Source organism: Coffea arabica, chromosome 6c (genome assembly GCF_036785885.1).
Source record: "Coffea arabica cultivar ET-39 chromosome 6c, Coffea Arabica ET-39 HiFi, whole genome shotgun sequence".
Taxonomy (NCBI): Eukaryota; Viridiplantae; Streptophyta; class Magnoliopsida; order Gentianales; family Rubiaceae; genus Coffea; species Coffea arabica.
Window position 1 is genome coordinate 5691671 of NC_092320.1, and position 19386 is coordinate 5711056.

Consider the following 19386-nt stretch of genomic DNA (forward strand, 5'->3'; position numbering starts at 1 on the left):
CTTATTACTCAGAATATCGTTGTAAAAAAGAAAAGTCGGACGTTTATGGCTCTGACAAGGGTTGCTGCAAATCTATGGCTACCGGGCGGTGTTAGCCCGGCAACCAAAAAGGCAAAAAATTTTTTTAAGCTTTGACACAGCCCGGCAGCAGAAATTTTTTTTTTTTTTTTTTTTAAAAGTCCTTGGCTGCTGGGCTGACAAGGCCCGGCAGCCAGGGACTTTATAAAAAAAATCTGCACAAAACCTGCTAGATCGATTCTTAAAGGAAGGGGTTGAAAATATTCAATTTCTACTTACTACTACTAGTATTTGATCCATTGATTTTATCTCTCTAATATTTCAGCACCTTTCCATATAGTGAATCTCTTCATTCTTTAATTAATTCCTACTTTGCCTCTTACTAACTCACTTCTATGCCCAATTAAAGATTCCACAGCTTGTGGTTTAATTATTCTCGTTGCACATGATGATGATATCACTTGCATGAATTTCTTCCCACTCCTTTGTACCATCTGGAAACTTTAGAATTAAAATAATTTAGATATTTTCACACCTCAAGTACAAAAAGGAGAAACTAAAAAAAAAATTGTTAAAAAAAGAAGAAAAGAATCAACTTATGTACACACCCTAAAAGAAAAGGAAAAAAAAAGGAGAGAAATCAACCAATTTTTTTTCATTTTTAACGTGACCACGTCTTTCTATATACAATGTGTGGACAATGGGTTTGATGTTAAAAAAATGCCATTATTTTAATTTGACCCTCTGTATGATAAAATAATATACAATCATCTTATATTCCATACTCTCATATTTACTTAACTGCTATTACTATACTCATCCACCATTGCATAACTGTTATTACCATGCTTATCCGCTATTACTATGTTCATCCCAAATCTTCCCAACTTCAATAACCCAAAAAAAAAGGAAATCCTAGTGCTTTGCAATTAAATTTTTTTAATTGCAATTGATACGTTATTTTAATTGCAATTGATCCGTTAAAATTGGCATATTTAATAAATTCAATACATAAAATTGATGTAATTAGCACAACTTAATTAACGAAATTAGTGTTATTTGTTTAATGCAATTTACTTTATTACGCAAGTGAGTTGATAATTAGTTTATGTTATTTAGTATATGATTAGTTTAATTAGTTTAGTGATTTAATTAGTTGAACGAATTAATTTTAAGAGGTTCGATTAAATGAATTTAGATGTATTTGACGAGGCATATATTGAGTTTTGATTAAGATAGCCATTTAGTCGGGGCAATTTAAATATTTGAAATACTAGTTGCATGTAATAAATTAAATACATAAAATTAATGTAATTAGCATAGCTTAATTTTGAAACTAGTGATATTAGTTTAATGCAATTCACTTTATTATGCAAGTCAGTTGATAATTATGGTGGTGGTGAAATAAAGTTGATAATTAGTTTATGGTGGTGCTGAAAAATCAAGACTGGCAAATGAGAATGCAAACTTGGCCAGGGAAAACCGGTGCCTCCACCAGCTAGTAGAGCAATTCACTATATGGAAAGGTGCTGAAATATTAGTGAGATAAAATCAATGGATGAAATACTAGTAGTAGTAAGTAGTAATTGAATATTTTCAACCCCTTTTCCCTTAAGAATCGATCTAGCAGGTTTTGTGCAAATTTTTTTTATAAAGTCCCTGGCTGCCGGGCCTTGTCAGCCCAGCAGCCAGGCACTTTAAAAAAAAAATTTCCGCTGCCGGGCTGTGTCAGAACTTAAAAAAAAAAATTTACCTTTTTGGTTGCCGGGCTGACACAGCCCGGTAACCATAAATTTGCAGCATCCCTTGTCAGAGCCATAAACGTCCGACTTTTCTTTTTTATAACGATATTCTGAGTAATTAGCCGGACACATCTTACTTATAATAAGATTAGGAGCTCACGGGTTGAATTCTATAAATTCAAATTGATTTATATAATTTTTATTACATTTAGTGTAATATTGTAGTGAATTGGTATAACTATCAATTTAATTGTATCAGTTGATAGATTTAAATTTACTTTTACTAACTTTTATAAATTTACATGAAAAATTATAAAAGTTACTCTATAGAATCGATTCGAATCGGACAGAATCAACCTTGTGAAAGCTTTCTCAAATCGGAGATGTGACAGCATCTACTCCTCTGCAGTCTCTCTTTCCAATTTCCACATTCCCTCGTGCCTCCAATTTTCACCCATATCAATGACTTACCTATTGGGTTCAACGTATAATTATAGCAGCGTGTGCTGGTAACATAAAAAAGTGCTGAAACTGAATTCATTCAGACATTCAGATGTTGTAGATGTTTGATAAATAAAAATTCACCTGCTGAACTAATTAAGTGGTGTTGAATTTGTATGTATTTTTTCATCACAAGAATCGTAACTGAATGCTTAATTTGATAAGAATCAAGAGATTTATTTCAACTACTTTATCTTATCTACCAAATATATCTCTGTTTGTTAATTACATTCAAAATCCTTATCTAATTAACAACCTAATATTCCCTATTCAAAATCCTTATCTAATTAAACAAAACAACCTAATATTCTCTATTCAAAATTTTTTTTTTAACAATAGTATTTTTTTTGCAGTAATTTTCATCCACAAACATTTATATTTTGATATATATTTTTTTTGTGCAGATAAATATTATTTATGTGATGCAGTTTATCTACACACACGTGACTTTATAACACCATATCAAAATATTAAATATTGGTTGTCTGATTTTCGAAATGCTTCTCGTCCAAGATCAAAAGAAGAACGTTTTAACCAAGCACATGCAAGATTGAGAAATGTAATTGAACGTGCTTTTGGAGTATTAAAAGTTCATTTTCCCATTCTCAAAACGATGAAACCATACCCTTTTCCCACACAAAAAAAACATTGTCATTGTATGCATTGCTCTTCACAATCATTGTCATTTTCATACTTAACAATTTTAAGTTAATTAAATCATAAGTTCTATTTCCTTTTTGGATTAAAAGATAGAATGGCAAAATTGTACAATTTAGCTTATTAAGCATTAAGTTATGAATATTTATCAAACAGTATAAATAGATTCAGCATTAAGATTCAGATATTCATATATCTCTTTTTAGTGCTTAAAATTCAGCAAATTAATTATTTCAGTATTCAGAATTCAGATTCAGTGTTATCAAACGGAGCCATAACCTCAATGCTTATTCCAAAGAACAAGTTTGTGCAATGAAATCTGTCTCCACATTCGACAAGCCCATTGCGAGACAAACATGAATTACTAATTAGCTTCTGTAGTCCCTAGCTAATTAACTGGTGTCTATGTCGTTGCTTGCCTCCACAAGAATCCTTCTCATTTCGCCGATCAGCTCATGCATTTGATCCCTGGAGTGCAAAGGCGATGGATACACACATGCACAGTCCAGTTGTCCGTCTCTTATGGTATCAAATAATGCAATTGAAGGGCCTACCCCGTGAGACGAGGCGCAACCGACGTAGTCTTCCAATCCAACCCTTTGGTGGAGCTGGTTAGAATGATCGATGACAGGGTCCTCAAAAACGGATATCAGGGCAGTTCTCAAGGATGAAGACGGAGTCAAACCCGGGTTTTCCATGGCCTTGCACATTAGAAAGTTGACGTCGGACATGTCTGAGAAGTGCTTATTGTTGTTTTTAGCATTGTTATAGGATGCGTGGGTTCTCTCCGCCAGCTCCCACAAATTCTCTCCGCCCTTAATGTCGTGCGAGTTTAAGATGGCAGAATGATAAAACCCTGCAACCGTCGTGTAGCCCGCAGCCGGTCAAGTACAAACCATGAAAATATGCTAGAGGCAAGGAAATATAGTTGTACTAACAAGCTTGCCACTGAAACAAGCGGTGGAATTGATTGTACCAAAGTTTGGCATATGTATATACAAGGTTACCGATTCAAGTTCAACATTTCGGTAATCATTTTAGACAATTTTGCTAGGATCTGTAGCAGATAATAATTAATATACCATGGCAACGACCCCAAACTCTAACCAAGATTGTGTACTGATTAGCAATGGCAGACCCAGGAAGGAAGGTTTAAAGGGGGGAAAACATAGAATCGACAAGCATAAGAATTTGGAGAAAGAAATTCAATTTTTTTTAAAAAAAAAAAAAAAGAAAAAAGAATTTGAGGGGGCAAAGCTAATTTTGTTAAGAATCTGCTTATAAAAAGTAATGTTGGGATGTATTTAAAAAAAAAAAGGATAATTTCAGAAACCTCCCCTGAAATTTCTAATAATTTCAGACATCTCCCCTCACGTTTTAAAAATTACACATACCTCCCCTAGAACATAAGTTTGGATTTTACCTTGATGATGTAAGACCAAAGAAAGTATATGAACGCCCAAAATTACCCTCATCTAACTTTCAAAATATGAATAATCATTAAAAAATTTTAAAAATCAAGAATACACTTGTATACTGCAAAATTATGAGTTTTATTAATTAGTTAATGTCCTGAGCTTTCCATCATGATTTTCTATATCCATCCAAAATTTCAAACTCGTCACTTATTCTTTTTCCGAACAAACTCTTTATTTTAGATGCCAAAATCCACCATCATAATTCTTACCTTTATAATTTTTACCTCTTTATAGGTTTCTTCCATATATTGCCTACCAAACCGTCAGTTACAAAACACACAACTCTTACCCTTTTCCCACTCAAACAGCCAAGATTCTTCCTTTTTTGAGTGATAGAAGGTTATAATTTAATGGCCATGGATGAAACGGTTTCGTCACAATATGCGGCTTGGTCAAGAAGAATTGTTTTCCTTTTTTTGTTATCTTTTTTATCAATAGCCTATCTTTGAAAAAATTATGAAGGTTATAATAGTCATTGTCTATCATCAAGGGTGGTAAGTATAATATTGAAAATCTCAAGGCAGCTCAATGAAATTTTTAGAGATCTCAGGGGAGGTTTCTAAAATTATCCCTTGTCTGTAACATTTTTGTTGTACTACTTTTCAAAATATCTTCTTACTACTAATTTAAAGGACTTCGACGTGTGATAGAAGGGTTACTCAAGTATTAAATTTAAACCCGTAAGCGTGCATGTCATCATTTCCTAATATAGCACATTAAAAACAAGCAGGTCAAATTGCTATACACAACGCCAATATGCCGTACGTGCACGACCGGTATTTGCCCATTTGGTACCAATTGCCAGGCTATACAAAATGTCACTATTGCAGATTGATAAAGAGAAAGAGGTTTTATGACAAGCAAGAAAAAAAAAGAATAAATAATATTGCCAGGAGGAAGAGATTTTATAAGGGAAGGAAAAAAAAAAAGAAGAAGAAATAAAGAACGATGTGGCCTAAGCATCCCGATTTAGTAAGCGAAGAACGGTCCCCCCAAAGGGAGAATTTGAAAAGAGAAAAGCAAAACTGGAACAAATTGCCTTTTTCTCCTGGATGCGGTGGAAATTTTGGCACCCAAAGGAAAAAAAAAAAAAGGAGAGAAAGGAAAAAGCATAACTAACCGTGATCGTTGTTTTCAAGTACTGGATCCAGAAGTGAACGACAGTCAATAAGTGTGACCACTGCGTACTTTTCCCAGTGATCGTCTGGAAAGCATTTTGCGGAATGGGCAGCAATTAGGGCAGCAGACGCCAACAGCCCGCACAATTTTATGTTCCTAGCTTGGCATCCCTGCAAGGTTAGGCGGGCCCTTATTTTTTTTTCACGTCAAGAGTGGTAGCTTCCCTACTCCCTAGTACTCAAAATCCACTAGTCCAAACCATCACAGACTCCTGTCCTGTTGTTTGGTGAATAATGAACCCATTTACGTAAAAGTTTAACCGCAGCTTTAATTTTACTTACAAAATTCTTACAGTAAGAATTTTTGTTTTTCTTGGGGCGGGTTGGGTGCCGGGGGGAATACTGTTCTCCCTCGTCCGCGACACTAATAAGGTATTCTTCTTCTCTTTTTTTTGGGCCAAGTAAGATATTCTTCTTTGAAGGTGAAAATCGCTTCTCTGACACCTAATCCAATGCCAGTTTGGCAGCCAGTCAGTTTGGTCCGGCAAATTGCAAGGCGCAAAGGTAATTGGTAATCCACTCAAATGGTGTTCCTACAACTTATTTGCTTGTTTTCAGTCAAACGAAATACGATTAATTTATGCCAATATATACAAGATTAATTTCAGCTTTTTGGGATGCATCAGTTCTAATATATTTTCCTATAAATGCTTATCTAATTCCTCGTGAATGAGCGAAGAAGGAATCTCTCTAATTTCTATCCAAGCATAGTGACAAAAAAAAAAAAAAAAAAAAAGGGATGCAGCGAATTCAGCAATTTAAGAATATTCCCTGTAGCATAAAAATTTGGGGAAATTTAGGATGGATGGAAAATAAACTGTGGTTTGAGTGACTTACAGAGATGAGTTTTTGAGTGGCATCCGCATTGATTTGCAACCTTATGACCTGTGAAGATCTGGGCAAGCCAGTGTCCTGGAATGTTAAATTTGACAGCCTGAATGAGTTCAACGAGTATCCAAGCATGTCCACTCCCCTGGCCCAAAATGGCTTATTACCCTTCCCGCTCGGCACGTAGTCTTCGATCCCCAATCTAACCTCCAATAATTCCTCGTCAATTTCCTTTTGCGTCCCTTCCCCGTTGTCCGCAGACATCTGCTTCAGCAACTCCCTCAGCAGTGACACCGCGGTGGTACGGTCGCATACCGACGTGTGCAGCCGGAGGGCCACGACCCACTTGGCATCGCTCAAAGTGTACACGCTGGCAAAGAATAGATCCGCATCATCAGCTTCCGATGAAGGGTCGGGATTTGGCCAGACGATTCGATTTAGCTCGTGCTCGAGGATCAGGTGGAAGTCTGTGGTGGAGAAGGTGGTACTGTTTGAACGAATGAGTCCTCGGAGAATCTCAGACGCCGATGCAAGATCGAACGGTTGGATTTGGAGCTGAGGAGTTGCGGGGATGATGTAGGAGTAAGTGGTGGAAGTGGAGTCGTAGTGGAGTTTTGATTTGAGGATGGGATGGGTGTTTTGGAGGTTGCGGAGGGTAGTTTGGAGAAACGGGACATCTGGGGCTTTTGAGAGGAGTAGAGCCAAAACCGTGATGCCGGTGCCGCCTGGAACGGCTTTGCACCAACTTTGCTCCGTGCCGCCGGCCGGGCGGCTCTTGGGTTCAAGTACTCGTGGCATTGGGCTGCTAAGGCTCTCCTGCTCGGACATTGATGCTTCTGTTTTGAGTAGAAATTCAAGACTCTTTCAGCAGCAGCAGCAGCAGTACACTAGCACTATATATATATATATATCTGTTAAAGAGCGAGGGATGATGCTTTGGTGCAAAAAGAAACCTCGAAGCTGTGTCACACTCGAGTCTGGACAAAGGATGAAAGATTTCTCAACTACCTCACAAGATAGATTAAATGGATAACTCGCAGAAATTAGCCTCTAGCCATCGCAAGGATAAGACAAATCAGTGCCCTCTGATTTATCATTATCATCTGTAAAAGAGCGATTAATTGATGATGTAAAGGAAGCAAACCAGAGAGGATCAGAGGAGAATGAATATTCAGGTGAGGTTCTCACGTTTATCTTGGTATTGTGGGGGCTCCTGATGGCCTTATGTGTTGCAACTAGCAAATTTTGGAGACGATTAATTGATTAAAATGGGAATTAGTCTTGTTTCTTCCGTATATTTGACCGCTATCTCGATCAGAAACAGATGTGTGGCTGCAATTTTGCAGTAAGAGCGTGCAGTGATGGTAGTGTCAAAAATATTCAAGGATTTAGCTAATGAATGCGCCGGAGACTTCCTAAAGCAGTTTCAAGTGTTTTTTCTTTTTTTTTTTTTTTTTTTTTTGTGAGGGTAAAATTAATTGTGAAAAAGTATATAAGAAAGCGATAGATGTAAATATGTGTATTCACGTGATAAGTTAAGTTAGTGTAGTTTACGCATTTTCAATCTGTGCATCTAGGTTTTTGTTGAAAAAATCCAACATACAAAGCAACTAATTTTCTTTTTAAGAAAGTCAAGCTATAATCACGACTTCATCATAGCGCTGTACTTCCAAATTTGCTAAACCACAGCAACTGTCCTGTGAAAACACGTCTATCCGTGAAATGATTCTTGCTCATCCATTTAAGCCCTTTCAACTGTGGTTATACACACATGTTACCAGAAATTTCCTTTTTTCATGGTACTTTGAAATTTCTATTGAGAAATTCGAGTCTGATAAGCTTTTGAAACTAAACACTTTATCACGCTGTTGGCATTACATGCTTAGACATGAAGAAATTGTACACTTTTTTTTCTATAAAAGTAAAACATTATTGTTCGCGAAACAAAAGACAAATTAATAACTGAAAACAATTATGATGCTTTTTACACATTTAATCAAAATGCAGAATCATGTTTTATGGTGCGTTTGATAAAACTGAAGTTTGAAAACTGAAATCTGAATCTATTATGTTGTTGAATTGTTAAGTATTAAATCTAATACATTTGAGTGCATATCATATTCAGTGATAAGTGAATAGTTTATCACTTAATTTTGAGTGCAAACTTTGCCTATGAAATTTAGTGTCACTTAATTAATTCATATGTTCAATTTTTGGTTATCAAACGATCTGAAGATCTGAATCCATTGAATTTAAGTGCCGAATTGAATTATCAAACAGGGCTAGCTAATCTAGAAAATTATGTACTAATAGACAAGTTTTCTTTATAACACACCAACATTAGTCATACGAGTGTGAATTTAGGCCACAAAGGTATGGATTTGGCATCACTCTTGTGAAAAATTATGGGAACTAGCAAAAGTTCATTTGAGTTGCCTGTTTCATTTCAGTGTAGTAATTTAATCAAAAAAGTTAGGTAGTCCCTAGTGAACCACTAGAAACCAAGTCAAAATTCCACTGCCAGGAATTCAGGTGAGGGACTAAAGTATACACTAAAATTTATTTGGTATTCAATGCAAAAACAAGAATAAAGTGTTTATGCTATCATGCCTTTTTTTTCTGTACTGTTGTCCATTATGCAGAAAACATCTATCGGAGTTGAACAGAGTTTTTAAGTATTGTGATCTCACACTCTTACAATTCACTCGAGGTTAAATCTGTATCATTTCCATACGGATAATTACAGCCGGTAGTGCAGCAAAGGAGAAGTTCCATCGAGTCCCTTGCGTCGAAGTAGGCTGAATAATCCTTAATTGTGGTTTCCCGGTACTTGGGTAGTTGGGTGGATCATTTTCTGAGAGCAACTCCTTAATAGGTCCGTGGAGCTTTGTAGATGGCCGGAGATATGTGGTAAAGAAGGATGCCACTGATACCCTGGGACCAACACGACTGGCTAGTACTCGATGCCGAGCACTGAGGAACTTGTCGTTGGACACCAGCTGAGAAGTTCAATCAGATCAGAAATGGTTAGTGCTATTTGAATTCGTTTCTGCTGACTGCTGAGTGCAGGGGACGATTAAAGTCAATAAACTAGTATAGATTACAACAAGCGTGACCTTGCCTGCAGAAGGTCCCCAATATTGACTACAAGAGCTCCAGGTGTTGGAGGAAACATCGATCCACTGGTTCCCGTAAAGAACCTGAAGACCTCCTACATGATCCTGGAGAAGCACAGTGAGAAAGTCATCGTCTTCATGTTTGCTGGCGCCTAATGTCAATTCTGGTTGTGGGCATGCTGGATAGTAATGGCACAAAACAATAAGCCCCTCCGCACAATCCATGTCCTTCAGATGATTTGGATCAAGTCCAAGAGCCTCCGAGAGTAATTCAAACAGAGAATATCCCAATTTCGTTACTTCCTCTGAGTGCTTGAGTAAAATTTCACTGCAACCCAAGGATAAAGGGCAAAAAGAAAACACACACCAATAAAGTTTATGAAGATCTAGAACGTAGCAGAACGAAGCTAAAATTGAAAATAATGCTACCAACAGGATCTGAAAACCTGCAGGTATCTCAAGTAGTCGTAATCTGAATCTTGTAGAATGACGTACCTGCAGACTGAAGGCAAGTCTTCAGGACTAGGAGGATTAGGAGCCATGGCGCAGGTTAATGTATCTCTCCAGTTAGTTACTGGTGCACTGTACAAGTCAAAATTGCTATCGTACACGACTCTTCTTGATCCGGGCTCTCTTGTGCACCATGGCTTTTTGACTTCAGTATCTTGCTCGTAGAATCTGCGTACACCATTTAGCATCTTCTCAAGAACATCATCAGGGATCCCATGATTGATCACTTGGAAGAAACCCCATGTTCCTGATGCTTCACGGACTTTTTCAACCGTCTCCTTCCGCTGGGCCGCATCTTCGTGGATGCCATGTAAGTCAATGACCGGAAACTCATGCTGCTCGCTATTGGAATTACTAGAAGCATTCAAGTCCTCTGGTGGTCCAATGAACATTCGAGGGACTTCCGTGATGCCAGCATCAACAAGTCCCTTAACACCAGCTTTGGTGTCATCAAACGCTTTTATTTCACGCTTCCTGTCGTACTCTGCTTCAGTTTCATGGTTAACATCATTTCTCTCAGAAGCGACCATTTTCTGCCCGCAAGGAAATCAGTGATCTCGTTCTGAGCAAGGTTAAAGTCTTGGTTATACACAAAGTTTTCTTGTTCAGAGAAGCCTTGGTGGATATGAATATCCATAACGGGACATGCATTTTTTCAATAAGACAAACGATGACGCATTCTGGCCGATTTGGGTTCCGCATGTGCTGTGGTTGAAAAGTGCTTGTCAATTACGAATGCTAACACCATCCTTGGAACGACAAGTAGCGAACGATAAAGCGATTTTCTAGATGAATGAAGAAGTAATCGCAGTTAAGAAATCCGAGTTAAATTAAGGCCTAGAAAACAACAAATTCTCGGGTTATAAATAAAAAATTCTTTTAGCTACACCATCTACCAACCTAGAAATATAGATTTCTTGTTGGATGTCCACAATTTTCACAGCCTAGAAACTGATCCAAATAGTTGGAATAATACTCGAAACTTCAAGCTACTTCTCTTGAAAATGGATTTGTTCGTGGAAGCAAACGTGCAAAAGGCTGGCTTGATGTTTTTAACTCTTTGTTTATCCGATGTTTCTTACCGGGCAGGCCTTCGGTTCAGTGTCTATTTCTGATACAAGGGAGATCAATAGAATAAATCATACAAGACACACACATCTTATACGTACGAATGGCAATTACATAAATTTGGCTATGCAACCCTGTGCAATATATGTAGCTATGCTGCAAGCGATTCATGTTAACACTTGCTCGCTCTCTTTGTAACTAATCATTTTCGAGGGAAGTTTAGAAGAGATTGAAACAGGTGAAGGGAACTTCATAATGTTCGATAAACATATTTTAGAGCTTGAAGTGCAACCGGGGAGAAATCGTATCTATATTTTATCATGAGTTCATTAGGCAATTAATCTAGTAAAGTCACCTTGAATTAAAACTAAAAATATCACTTTGGTTCAGTGGCGGATTTAAGGTGGGGGTACGGGCCCCACTACCTCCCTTAAATTCCTACAATACCTGTAGAATTTTAATATAATTTCAAGTATGTCCTCAGAGGTTTTTTTATGATGAAAGTGAAAGAATTACGTGGTCCTCTAAGTTGGTTTATAAACTAATATTCTAAAAAGATATGTGGGCTACAAATTTCTATTTGAAGTAAACTAAAAAAAAAAGATTTTTCATTTTCAATTTGTTGGTGAATATTGTTTTTGCTTAGAAAACTAAAAAAAAAAGAGTAGATAAAAAATTTTAATGTTGTTTGTGTCCCCACTGAAAATTTTTTCTGGCTCCGCCACTACTCTGGTTCCAAAAACATTGAAGAGTAACGTTTGTTATCGAACCATCATCTTCCTTAATAACAGTTTTACACTTTATCTAAATAAAATGAAAGAAAATGTTAAGAAATCCTTATCAAATTGAAAAAGAATTATTTTTATTGAAGAGCGCATACATTAACTAGTCTGAATATATGCTTCGACCTTCGTCATCTCATTCTAAATTTGAAATTTAATTATACACTTGTAGCGTACATACTCCAAATGACCCCAAATTAGTTAGTGCACACACTGTTCAGACAAATTTGCCCATATTCTTGATGGGCCGAGGCCCAGGCCGAAGCCCTAACGTCACGTCTGTTAACAGGCTCGACAGCTCATCAGTGGGCTACAAGACCTAACGCAGTTTGCCATGGAGATGGTCCAGAGTGGGCTACGCATGTTTGCGTGAATGAAGGGAGTGGTCCATGACAACGAAAACTAAATCCGCCAAAATGGTTGTTGAAGCCCTAACGTCACGTCTGTTAACAGGCTCGACAGCTCATCAGTGTGCTACAAGACCTAACGCAGTTTGCCACGGAGATGGTCCAGAGTGAGCTGCGTGAATGAAGGGAGTGGTCCATGACAACGATAACTAGATACGGCAAAGTGGTTATTGACTTTATAATTGTACATCCCGAAAAACTGAAACAGCTACGGAGATAGGAATATAAGAAGATGGGCAATCTGTAATCTGTAGACTGACCGGTCATGTATTAATGATCCGAAAGGGCTACAGCAGCAGAGAACACAATTAGGACAAAGTGATCAGCCCTCCGTAATGAAGAAGGGCGTTTGTTTTGCTCTTAATAGAGGAATATAGTAGATAATAATAAATTATCAATAGTAATATGAGTTAAACATATAATAAATAATGATTAATTTGTGCTCAATAGCTGGACCCTTAGAAGTAGTACTAGAAAGTGGAGAGCAAGATTTGCTAGTAAGTAGCATCGACGAGGACGGCCTTCATCTTCTCAACCAGCTCCTCCATTTGAGCCCTCGAATGCAGGGGCGACGGGTAGACACACAGGCAATCCAGCTTCCCGTCTCGTATGGTGTCGAAGAAAGCAATAGACGGACCAGCCCCGTGAATTGAAGCGCAGCCCAGATAGTCATCTAATCCAACTCCCTTCTGAATCTGATTAGAATTGTCGATGACGGGTTCCTCAAAAACGGAGATGAATGACGTTCTGAGGGATGATGAAGCAGTCAAGCTGGGGTTCTCGATGGCTCTACAGAGCAGAAAATTGAGGTCAGCCATGTCCGAGAAGTGTTTGTTGCATTTCTTCGAATTGTCGAAGGCCAAGTAGCATCTGGAGGCCAAATCCCACAAGTTATCTCCTCCTTTTACTGCATGAGAGTTGAGGATGGCACCGTGATAAAATCCTGATCAAAGAGTAGAGTAGAGTAATTAGTTGGTGCTGCTGCAGCTAGTTTTTCCTTGCGGGCCATCAAAACAATCAACAGCTGTGAGAGGGTTACCGAAATTATGAGGAGAGAGGGGTGGGTCAAGAATGGAGCGGCAGTCTGTAAGGGTCAACACCCCGTACTTCTTGCGCTGATCAGGGCTGCTTCTGGAAGAATGTGCTGCAATCAGTGCAGCTGCTGCTAGTGCTCCACACAGCTTTATCCCCCTCAATTTGCATCCCTGCAGAATTTTTTTTTTTTTAAAATTTTAGATTCAGTATCATTTACTTCTTCAATCTTCAAAACTTAATCCAAATTGAGCATTATTAATTTTTTTTTAACATTAATTAGTAATATGGAAGCAGAGACCAAAGCATCTTGAAATTAACTTGTATGGATCAGGCTACAAAACTTGACGGATCTAAGCCTCTCATTTGAGTGACATCAATGTACTAATACCGACCATTACGATATTATGGTGTCCCTGTAATGCATCTAGTCATGATCAAGGAAAGATAAAACTGTTCTAAGACAAATTCGGTTTCGAAAATCTTACGAAAAGGGACCTGCATGGTTTAATTCATCTTCTCTAGAATCCTATTTGTTAACTGACTAATTAATAGGATTATAAAACAAGTCTAAGCAGCATAGACCAAAGCTCCAAACATATTTTTTTTGGGTGGGGGGAGGGGGGCAGATCATGTTAATTTATAGTATTCTCTAAGGTAAAAGAGTAATGATCTTACAAGCTATCGTGTTATCAACATCAGAGAAAGGAGCGTATGATTTTCAAAACTGTCATAAGATCCCATTTGGGAGTAGCAGCTTGATATTAGTAAAACTCTCGAGTATCAACACCTGGGAACATTATGTGCTGGTAATGCATTAGACATGAGTTTTCAATTAGTAGTTCACTGAAGAGGCCAAAACCAGATTAGAAGTTTTGATAATTGAATAAGAGTCAAAATTTCATCACACTTATTCGAGAGAGAAGTCCAAGGTTTCCATCAGAGGGAACATGGATGTAGGCCAGACTGACCCCCCCCCCCCCCCCCGAGTACTCGGCCTAATTCAATGCAGGTCCAGACTGTCCAGTCAATTAGAGATTCGGCCGCTACTAAAGAGAGGAAAGGTGAAGGGACAACAAAAACAAAATCCAACGTTATGGCTTGTTCTAATGTCATTACTGTTTCTTTTGATCCAACATTATGGGCCTGTTCTATAAGTCCTTGATTTCAGAGATTCCTGTATTCATTCGTTGTATGTTTTTAATATCGCTTCTAAGTTCTAATGCAGGATCAATGGTGATTGGCGGAATGATATTGTAATTTAAATAAAATGCCACTTACAACGAGTATCTGGTTGGTCTCATGCGGATTCATGCGCAGTCTCGCAACCTCAGAAAACTTCGGCCACTTGACATCTTTGAACTTGAGATTGGTCAGCCTAAGCGAGTTCACCGAATATTCCAACACGTCAATCCCGTGAGCCCACAGAGTCTTCTTTGCCATCCCGCTAGGAATCAGATCCTCAATTCCCTGCTGCATCTTCTCCTGATATTTTACCGGACCGATGTCGGGCTTCTCGCCGCCCTTTGCTTCTTCCTCAAGTCTGTCCCCAGCAAGCTCCATCAACTCCCTGAGCAATGTCACGGCCGTGGTCCGGTCACACACTCCCGTGTGAAACCTCAGTGCAATAATCCATTTCGAACCGGGCAGCTCATAAACACTAGCCAGGAACACGTCCATGCCACTGCTAGGAAAGTTGTACGGATTCGCCCATGCGTTGCTGTTCAGTTCGTTTTCTTGGATCATGTGGAGAGGAGAAATGGAAAACCCGTTACCACATTTTTCAGAAAGATTCTTGAGGAGGTGTGAGGTTGTTGAGGCGTCGAACGATTGAACTTGGATGTGGGACGTGGCGGGTGTTGTGAATGAGAAAGCCTTTTTCGACGGATTGTAGTGAAGCTTCGACCTGAGTATGGGGTGGGCATCTTGGAGCTTGCGGAGTGCTTGTTGAAAAATAGGGATTTCTATCGCCTGAGACAGTTGAAGGGTCAACACGGCAACTCCGGTGCCTTGTGAAAGTGCACGACACCAACTGTGCTCCGTGTTGCCCGCCGGTCGGCTTATGGGCTCGACTCTTTGGCCGTCATTGTGGTTTTTCCCGGACATCGTTTGAGAGAGATGGCTAAGTGGAGACTGTTCTGGAGGAGATATAGCACTTTCAGGACAGGAAGTTGACACTTTGGCCCGTTGAGCCTCGTTCAAGAGTTCCATATATAAAGGTGAACACTAGGGCGCTGGTGGAATATTGCTGATTTGGAAGATTTGGAGGAGTAAATATCGCCATGGATGTTTGGTGAGTAAAACTTAAATGACATTAATTGCTAGTGGAAAGTTGTTCAACCAGAATCCTAAAACGGGTATTTTCTTTTACCTGGGCTTTAACTGTAGATATTTACGATTTAAGACAATCTTGGCCGAAACTCATGGCTGTTTCATCCAAGTCACTTTTCTCAACCTCTCTCGCGAGTTCTTTGCACTTACAACTTCAAATCGGTGCCACAGCGACCAAGAATTTACTTGATTCTTAATTTTGACGTGACAAGCATGCATGCATGGCTTCGTAATTAATATCCATCCATTTACCACAGTTGGATAATGGATATTTATGCAGTTGCACATGTAACATGTTAGTATATTCAGAGGCGCATAGCAAGGAGTTCATCAATTTGACGGTCACCTGCCTCGATTCTTGCTAAGAAATTGTTCAGCCCCATCCTCAAACTTCCATGCTCAGGCCTTCTCTTACCCTTTCACTTATACAGTTCATCGCAGAAAGTTGTGGAGCTTTCTGACACGCACATGATGTGCTGCTGTTGTACTACAGATTAGGGTCCTCAAGAACTAGTTAGCTCTCGTAATAAAAGGTCAATGCAGTTCCTGGAACGAAGGACAATCCCTCGCCCCTGTACCTACGCTCTTCGCTGGAAAAAGGCAGAATGTAATTGTGGAGATCAAGAGTACAATTTATGTGGTTGCTCCCCAGTTGTTTGCTGAGATTAAATGTCCTTCTCTTAGCATGTACTCCACTGCATAAAAGTCTATGGTCGAAGCTGGCAAGAGCACCATTCTTAGATCGGGGTGGATGGCGGGTAGAGAGTCGGAATAATGCTATCGACAACGGTAATAAATGACGACACTAATGGGCAGTTACCTTAATGAGCTTAGTAACAAAATGCAGGAGCTAGATCTATAAGATCAATGTTATCTCACCATCATGTTATGTTTTTGACTTAGAAATTAAAAAAAAAAAAAAAACTTGGTTCTTCAATAGTTTTATTGATTTGGAGTTATTTCATTTCTCTTGCAATTAAAGACAAATTTTTTTTTTTGGCTTTAACTTTTTAGAGGGATGCATCCGATTCCAAATGACATATAAAAATGTACAGGTCGAAATTGCAGAAATAAACGCTTTTCATAGCCATACTCTAAGGAGGGGGACAGCTCGAGCTATCCCGTGAAGGCAGAATACTAGTCACGTAAAATGGCAAGTTTATGGGAGGCAGGGGTTGAACCCTGACCTCTAGTATCATCAAAGATGGTGATGCCCACAAATGGCCAGCGGCACTTTTCATGCTTGATGTAGTGAATAAAGAGAGGCAAGGAGTTGGTACATAATTAATGTCCTTATATACGAGGATATCGGATGGACCCTTGAAGTTATTTCCACAATGTTGGCTCCGTTTGGATTAGCTGTTTTTAGGGTTGTTTTTCAAAAACACCACTGTAGCATTTCGAATCTGAAAAACAAGTCCGTTTGGATTATTTGTTTTTGGGGTTGTTTTTCAAAAACTATATGAAAAACTTTTACTGTAGATTTTTTTGGATTATTTTTAGAGGTATTTTTGAAACATATTTTTGAGTATTTTTAGAATATTATAATTTTTATATTTTTATATAAATATACATTTATGCATTTATAATACATTTATATTTACAAATGTATAAATGTATATTATTATAAATTATAAATTATAAATGAATATTATATAAATGTATAAATTATAAATTATAATTTTTATATAAATATACATTTATGCATTTATAATACATTTATAAATAAATATATTTATATATTCATATAAAAATATATAAATGTATTGTATTCTATATAATACATAATATAAATATATTTATAAATGTATAAGTGTATATTATTATAAATGTATAAATTATAAATGAATATTATAAATATATTATAAATTATAAGTGTATATTATTATAAATGTATAAATTAATATATTATAAATATATATTAATATTATGTAAAAATGTATTTATATAATTAATATAAATGTATATATGCATTAATATTATGTATAAATGTAAAATTAATATTATGTATATTAATATAAATGTATAAATGTATTATAAATGTATTATATTATATATAATATATAATATAAATGTATATTATAAATATACATAAATATTTATATATTATGTATAAATGTACATTTATATAAATGTATAATAAATTATATATTATATTATATATAATTTATATAACATATAATATTTATGTAAATATATTATAAATATATAAAAATATATTTTAAATAAAATAAAATATTTATGATATGTATACGTAAATATATAATATTAGAAATGTATAATATATATAATATACATTAATATTAATATAATTTATATATAATATACATAATTGACATATACATATTAATATATTTTATAAAACAAAATTGCATAAATATATTTATAAATTTATATATAAATAAATGTATTTATATAAATATATAATATTTATTTCAATTGACATAATATATATAATATTATACATAATTGAAATAAATATATTTATATTAATATAATATATATATAATATACATAATTGAATATACATATTAAAATACATAATTGAAATATACATATTAAAATATATAATTAAAATATAATTGAAATATACATATAAAATACATAATTAAAATATACAAATTGAAATATACTTATTAAAATATACAAATTAAATATGCATAATTGAAATATATTTGGAGTTGTTTTTGATATATTGTTTGGATTGGTGTTTTTGAAGTTGTTTTTGAAATACACATTTACTGTAGCATTTGGAATGTGAAAAACAGTTTTTCAAAAACAGGCTCAAAAACACCAATCCAAACGTACCCGTTGTCTTCACGAAGATCATTTTTTTATATATAAAAAAGTACAATCGTTTCATTAAATATGAATCCTATACATATATAAAAAAGCAGTTTGCATCTGACTCCTGGGAATTTTTCATCTGTCTTGTGGAGGGGTATTTAAGGGAGTGAAAAATGACATGGTAGATTTTGTGCAAAGAGTACAAGCTAGTTGATGTTGTAATAATAGTGCGTTCTCTATATTGCCCTTTTGGCTTAGTTTGTGACAGGTGGTTGGGAAATGAGCATTGTTCTCTGGAGAGGTATTTTGGTCGGAGGCAAGTAGGGAGAAAATAGTGAAGCCTTAACATACAGTAACATGGTAATACTTTTGCCAATGTTGGTTGCCTATAATGCCCTCTTAAGTCTTAAGTGGGCACATAGCTTTTAAGTAATGAACTTAATGGCTTAAAATTGACATAAGAATGATAAAGGTTTGTTGAAGAAAACTTTAATGGAGGGTACTTGGAAAATCACTTGTGTGTAGAGCTGTAAATGAATCGAATCGAACCGAATATCTCATGTTTGAGCTCTGTTCGTTAAGCAGTTCGAACAACGTTCGTGTTTGTTCGTTAATTTTCGAACTCCAAACTTGTGTTCGTGTTCGGTTCGTTAAGTAAAATTCGTGTTCGAGTTCGAGTTCGTATTCAGCTAGTTTAACATAAACGAGCCGTTCGCGAACATGTTCGAAATGCTCGAATCCAAATTATTTTATGCTTTAAATATGCCATGCAAATTATTAATTATTCTTAAAAATAATTAAAGTACTAAGTGACTAAATTCTATTATTCATTAACTATATAACTAACATTAACATAAAAACAACAAATAAAACAAAGAAATTTGCCCTCCAAATATAAAAGTCCAGCCATAAAATTAACCCTAAAATTTGTCAAATGATAATTATGTCTAT

General features: G+C 36.4%; 2 protein-coding genes, 1 long non-coding RNA gene and 1 pseudogene across 3 annotated transcripts; 1 reads left to right on the plus strand and 3 right to left on the minus strand.

The window, feature by feature from the left end:
• Positions 1-3133: 3133 nt before the first annotated feature.
• LOC113693936 (uncharacterized) lies at positions 3134-7726 on the minus strand. The gene is made up of 3 exons (XM_027212727.2): positions 6412-7726; positions 5517-5685; positions 3134-3774 (listed from the first exon to the last, which is right to left on the minus strand). Exons 1-3 carry the CDS (start codon positions 7228-7230, stop codon positions 3311-3313), a joined length of 1452 nt encoding a protein of 483 aa, XP_027068528.2. The 5' UTR covers positions 7231-7726; the 3' UTR covers positions 3134-3310.
• LOC113693937 (uncharacterized) lies at positions 5685-7697 on the plus strand. Its single transcript, XR_003449204.2, has 2 exons — positions 5685-5946; positions 6034-7697. It is a non-coding gene; the product is annotated as an uncharacterized lncRNA (long non-coding RNA).
• Positions 7727-8950: 1224 nt separating the features above from the next.
• Positions 8951-10687, minus strand: LOC113692429 (1-aminocyclopropane-1-carboxylate oxidase homolog 1-like; annotated as a pseudogene).
• A 1962-nt stretch (positions 10688-12649) lies between these two features.
• On the minus strand, positions 12650-15566 carry LOC113691935 (uncharacterized). The gene is made up of 3 exons (XM_027210259.2): positions 14599-15566; positions 13325-13490; positions 12650-13228 (listed from the first exon to the last, which is right to left on the minus strand). Exons 1-3 carry the CDS (start codon positions 15526-15528, stop codon positions 12780-12782), a joined length of 1545 nt encoding a protein of 514 aa, XP_027066060.2. The 5' UTR covers positions 15529-15566; the 3' UTR covers positions 12650-12779.
• Between the last annotated feature and the right edge of the window lie 3820 nt (positions 15567-19386).

Excerpts from the sequence above, each read along its gene's own strand:
- LOC113693936 (XM_027212727.2), bottom strand. The coding sequence starts at position 7,230 with ATGTCCGAGCAGGAGAGCCTTAGCAGCCCAATGCCACGAGTACTTGAA. Across the intron at positions 5,686-6,411 it reads CCACTCAAAAACTCATCTCT|GGATGCCAAGCTAGGAACAT; the intron begins GTAAGTCACTCA and ends CTAACCTTGCAG. Across the intron at positions 3,775-5,516 it reads ACTTGAAAACAACGATCACG|GGTTTTATCATTCTGCCATC; the intron begins GTTAGTTATGCT and ends CGACGGTTGCAG.
- LOC113691935 (XM_027210259.2), bottom strand. The coding sequence starts at position 15,528 with ATGGAACTCTTGAACGAGGCTCAACGGGCCAAAGTGTCAACTTCCTGT. Across the intron at positions 13,491-14,598 it reads AGACCAACCAGATACTCGTT|GGATGCAAATTGAGGGGGAT; the intron begins GTAAGTGGCATT and ends AAAATTCTGCAG. Across the intron at positions 13,229-13,324 it reads CCTCTCTCCTCATAATTTCG|GATTTTATCACGGTGCCATC; the intron begins GTAACCCTCTCA and ends CTCTTTGATCAG.